Source organism: Prosopis cineraria, unplaced genomic scaffold (genome assembly GCF_029017545.1).
Source record: "Prosopis cineraria cultivar Desert tree isolate PC_DT_omini unplaced genomic scaffold, ASM2901754v1 PC666, whole genome shotgun sequence".
NCBI classification, from domain to species: Eukaryota; Viridiplantae; Streptophyta; class Magnoliopsida; order Fabales; family Fabaceae; genus Prosopis; species Prosopis cineraria.
Window position 1 is genome coordinate 33,175 of NW_026555991.1, and position 5,090 is coordinate 38,264.

At 36.3% G+C, this 5,090-nt stretch overlaps 1 protein-coding gene across 1 annotated transcript; it reads right to left on the reverse strand.

The window, feature by feature from the left end:
- Positions 1 to 360: 360 nt before the first annotated feature.
- On the reverse strand, positions 361 to 1,766 carry LOC129297963 (L-lactate dehydrogenase B-like). Its single transcript, XM_054936325.1, has 2 exons — positions 1,026 to 1,766; positions 361 to 928 (listed from the first exon to the last, which is right to left on the reverse strand). The coding sequence occupies exons 1-2, from the start codon at positions 1,632 to 1,634 to the stop codon at positions 482 to 484; spliced, it is 1,056 nt and encodes a 351-aa protein (XP_054792300.1). The 5' UTR covers positions 1,635 to 1,766; the 3' UTR covers positions 361 to 481.
- Positions 1,767 to 5,090: the final 3,324 nt, after the last annotated feature.

Here is a 5,090-nt window from a genome sequence, read left to right on the forward strand (position 1 = left end):
AATAGGGTTATTATTATCTTTGCAGCCTAATTTCAATTTACACTCAGGTCTTAAAAAATCTAATTGTGATTTTCAATTTTCATGGGCTTATTGGTAAATGAGTTTGCTCCAAGAGATCTATATATAATTTAAAAAAATTAACATTGAGGATAGAATTGACTCATAATTAAATTTATAGTGTTCAGTGACCTTTTAAGTAAAGTTGAGGGATCAAAAAGACCTTTAACTCTAATAAAATTAACTTAGGGATAATGAGGCAGGTAATTTCAAATGTTTTGAGATAAAAATTACTAAAATTGAGTTCAAAACACCGCAGGCTATGAGAAAAGCTCAAAAGGCAAGAATGACCGTAACTTTTAGAAATAATTACTTTTAGGTACCCACAAAATATTTATTGATAACTTAACAACGAAAAATCACAGCTAATATGACGGTAATGATAAAACTAAACAACAACCAAATTAAATAAGGTTTCATTAATTCAAATGCCCAACTGAGTCTGCACATCCAGGATGGTTCTAGCGGAGTCCCTCAGCCTCTTAGCCTCCTCTTCCGTGAGGTGCACGTCGGCGACACCCATGATCCCTCCTCTTCCGAGCTGAGCAGGCAAGCTCAAGAACACTTGTCCTTCGTCGTCGATGCCATGAAAACCATTTGCGAGCACCGAGACTGGGTGGATCTTCCTCTGGTCTCTCAGGATGGTTCGAGCCAAGCTAGCCACGGAATAACCTATGGCCCAGCAAGTATAGCCTTTCAGACGAATAACTTCATAAGCACTCTCCACCACTTGCTTGTGAATGTTCTCTAACATCTCTTTCTCGTACTCTATCTGTTGCTTCTCCAGAAAGCTCAGCACCGGCACTCCCCCAATGCTAATACTTGACCACAGAGCCACCGAACTGTCTCCGTGTTCCCCAACTATATAAGCCTACAAAAGATTATGTATGTATCACCAACTTTGAGCGTTAATTAAAGAACTACAATGAACAAAAATATGTGTGTGATGTAAAGATTATTATCTTTACCTGCACGTCCTGAGTATTGACGTCGAGATGGTCGGCCATGAGGAACCTGAACCTGGAGGAGTCCAGGTTAGTACCAGACCCGATGACTCGGTTTGAGGGGAAGCCGGAAAGCTTCCATGCAATGTAAGTTAACACGTCGACAGGGTTCGAAACGATGAGCAGGACAGAGCTTGGGGAGTAACGAGCCAGCGGAGGAATGATACTTCTAAACATGGCCAGGTTCCTCTGCAGAAGATTCAGCCTGGACTCACCCTCGCTCTGCCGGGCGCCGGCAGTGACAATACAGAGGTCAGATCCGACGGTGACGGAGTAATCAGTGGAGGCCTGGATCTTGGTTCGAGGCAGAAAGGCAGCGGCGTGCTGCAAGTCGAGCATCTCGCCGCGGAGCTTGTCCGGCACGGCGTCAACGAGGACTAGCTCGTCGGTGATATCTTGAGTGAGGATGGTCTGGGCTATGGCCATGCCGACGTTGCCGGCTCCGACAACGGAGATCTTGGTGTGTCTCTTGGTGGGAGAGGGAGGAGCAGTGTGAAGAATGGACTTGAAGAAGGCTTGTGACAGATCCAAGCCTCCTGGACCCAGGTAGGAACCGGAAGAACTCTTATGCATGTTGTACGTCAATTTGTTTCAGAATGTATCACTGTGAAGGATTATTGCATTGGATGGCTTATCATGAAAGCACATTTATAGACATGTCTCTAGAACCGAGAACAGAAATGTCGTGGAAATCTTCCGTAGGAAAGGTTTGAGAGGTTGTGTGCTGGCCAAGGTACGTAGAGGATTTTAACCGGCAAATTAAAACAATCTGATAGAAACAAAAGGATTTTCAAACGGAATGGGTCGAACTTTGACGACTACGTTTCATTATCATAAAACTTATGTACGGCTTAGTGCTTAATGGGGTTGTTAGTGTTAGTAGTTAGTATTATTGTTATTATTATTATTGTTATTGTATATAATTTGTGGTGGCTAGTTTTTCAACAAGCGATCAGTAAGCAATAGAATTTGGGGACTATAGGTCGTCACGTGGATTCGGAAATTCATTAGATTTTGTTTCAAGGAAAACGAAACCAGAGAAATATGAAAGCGGATTCTTCCTAATATTGTTAAACAAGTCCTTTTCCCTTCTTTTTGATATAGTGACCAATGTAATTGCTACTTTTGTCCTACCACGAGGATTTCAACATGCAAATCTGTGGTCTATAGGCTGGTACGGTGTTTGTTTATAAGTTGAAGATCTCTATAGTCAAACATCCGTAAAAAGTGAACTTAGCCCTTTTTTTTTTATATCCTTTACGTACATGTTTATTTATATTAAAAAAAATCAATTTCAAATCTCGTTTAAATAGTGTTGACTTTTCTATCACTGAACCCAATCACCGGTAATGTTATGATTATTGTGTAAATGAAAATAAAAGAGCCATTAATTAACAGTATTGTGAAAGCCTCCCCTTCGAGATATGCTGCATTGGGTGGGTGGTCCATTAATTCCTCAAGGAGACATTAATCAGTGAGGCGGGGCCCAATGACTTTGACAAAATCCATTTTTGAGGCTAGTCTGGCCCAATGCTTTTGCTCCGTAGTCCAAAGCTTTTGCTGAATAAATTATTCCACTAAAAGATTTACAATAAGCAATCTAGAAAAGTAAGGCATCATGGCTTTTGCAACCTCTGCAAAAGATGTTGGGTGTCTTATTGGACAAAATAATGTTGGAATTTTTATTATTTAATTTAAGTTTTTGGTTTTCATAAAAAAAATTAGAATCGGTAATTCGAAAATACTTGAACATATAAATTTCTTCTTCTTCTCGTTTCCATTTTTTTCATTCTTTTATTTTTAAAAATAAGGTTAAATGGCAAAAATATCTTGAAACTTTTTTTTCAAAGATGCCTAGTATTATAAAACTTTTTTGAAAATTTTTGCTCCAAAAGTTTCAAAAACAGGACATTTTACCCATTAAATATGAGGAATATTGACCATTAATTGAAATTTGATCAAGATATTTTATGATTTGCCCTCCTTCATTTCTGTATTTTTTGATCTTCATTTTCATTTGTTGAAGAAAGAAAAGTTAAAGAATCAACTGAAGGACAAAATAAGAAACCAAACACAAAAGGAAGAAGGAAAAAAGTTATAAAAATATCTTTAATCAAACTTCAATTTAATGATCAATATTTATGATTTTTAACAATGAGATGAAAATGCCCTCTTTTTAAAACTTTCAGAGCAAAAATGCTCAACCAAAAAAGTTTAAAATGCCATTCCTGAAAAAAAGTTTCAAGGCATTTTTGCTTATTTCAGTTTTATATATTAAATTAATTATTTTTATTATTAAAAAAATGTAGAAGACTCAATTTTTTAAAAAAATTATTTTTAATATAAAACAAGCTAAGACTTAAAGTATTAATTAATATTTAATCTATTTATATATTTTTAAACATATTCAAAATGAGATTGGCCCTTTGCTCCAAAAACAAAATTGAGATTGGCCCAAATAAATCTAAGCATAAAAAATATGCAATTTTATTGCGCCCGGAAATTATTAGCTCTAATGCAATCCTTTGTTTTGTCATCAATCGAGGGAGCACGATATCTAATTTAAAATTAATATATTTTAAAAATAATAATATATTAGGACTAAAATTATAATAATATAAATAGATTAAACATATTGATATGGTTTTTTATGTGAATATTATTTTCATATCTTATCTCTATTATTAAAAATTACATAACTAATTAGTTTTTAATCCCAAATATTTTTTATTTAATATAGAATTTTCAAAATATTAAGAGCAAGGGTGTAAAGTGGCAAAATTTACGCGTTGTGCTCATAATTTTTCTCGAAGTGACCTCACTATAACGTTGGCCCACAAACGAGAATTATTTATTTGATTTTAGATCTTTAATGTTTTGATCTTCAGTGTTATTAGATTTGGACTGGGCACGTATAACAACTAGAGGCATCCAGTAGGTAGCCGGAGCTACCGGAATGAGAGTGTCTTTTCTCTCTGGCTTAGCTTGAAGCTCTTTCTCGGATGCTTCTTTTCTTCATCTGTGGCATTGCACTTCTATCTGTTGTGGTTTTAAAGCTTCTTCTTACTTCTTTGATCTCATTTCGTCTTCTTATGGCTTCTGCTAAGATCACTCTCTTCATGAGAATAAGGATTGGGGTGTCTTTCACGTTATCTCTTTGCTGAAGTTCATGAGCAACGCAGATTTCATCCATCCAAGTTTCAGGCATATATTTCGGGGTTCTGAAATTTAAGAGGGAATGTGCAAGTTGTACAATCTTATCACAATCGTTTCCTGCTCTTTTTTCGAGATCCTTTTGATTTGTACTTCATGCTTCAAGGAGGACCTTGGGTGTTTAATGGTAGCTTGATTATTCTGGAAAAATGACAGCCTTCCATTCTGATACATGAAGTCGCTTTTCTCTTGTTCCTTTATATGGATTCATTTATGTGGCCTGCCAATTTAGTTTTATACTGAATATTATGCTTCTCCGATTGTTAACTCCTTGGGTTCATTTCTCTCTGATGAAGCCAGTTATATAAATTCTTCAGGGATGCGTTTTCGTGCTATGATCAATATTGCTTAACCATTGAAGCTTCAGGGAGTGTTATCTTTGTTGGATGGGCCAGAGTTTGCGTTCAATTTTTATTATGAAAGAATTTGCAGAGTTTACTTTAATTGTCATAGGATTGGTCACGTTCACAAACATTGTCTCAAACCATTTTCTTCTCTTTACATTTCTTTCGCAGGTTCCTGGTTTCTAAAGCATCTTCATGGGGAGTCTGATCGAGTTTATTTTGATTGGTTAAATTTTTCATATCTAGCTTATTCTAATTGGAGATCTCTTCTTCTACGGAATATGGATGGTCCAATGAACTTTTAGTCTTTCTCTGATTCTTCTGTTCACTCAGCTAATTGGTGGTCTACTTCATGGGTACTGAGAATTGAAGATCTGGAAGACTTCTTCCATTCTGCTAGGATAGATGTCACTTTGCATTGGACTTGCAGGAAACCATCAGATCTTTCGGACGGTTCTGATGATCTCTTGCT

What these genes read in the sequence shown, in the direction of transcription:
- LOC129297963 (XM_054936325.1), bottom strand. Translation starts at nt 1,634, where the DNA reads ATGCATAAGAGTTCTTCCGGTTCCTACCTGGGTCCAGGAGGCTTGGAT. An exon ending in TCAATACTCAGGACGTGCAG is followed by an intron (nt 929 to 1,025) that starts GTAAAGATAATA and finishes AATCTTTTGTAG; the next exon opens with GCTTATATAGTTGGGGAACA.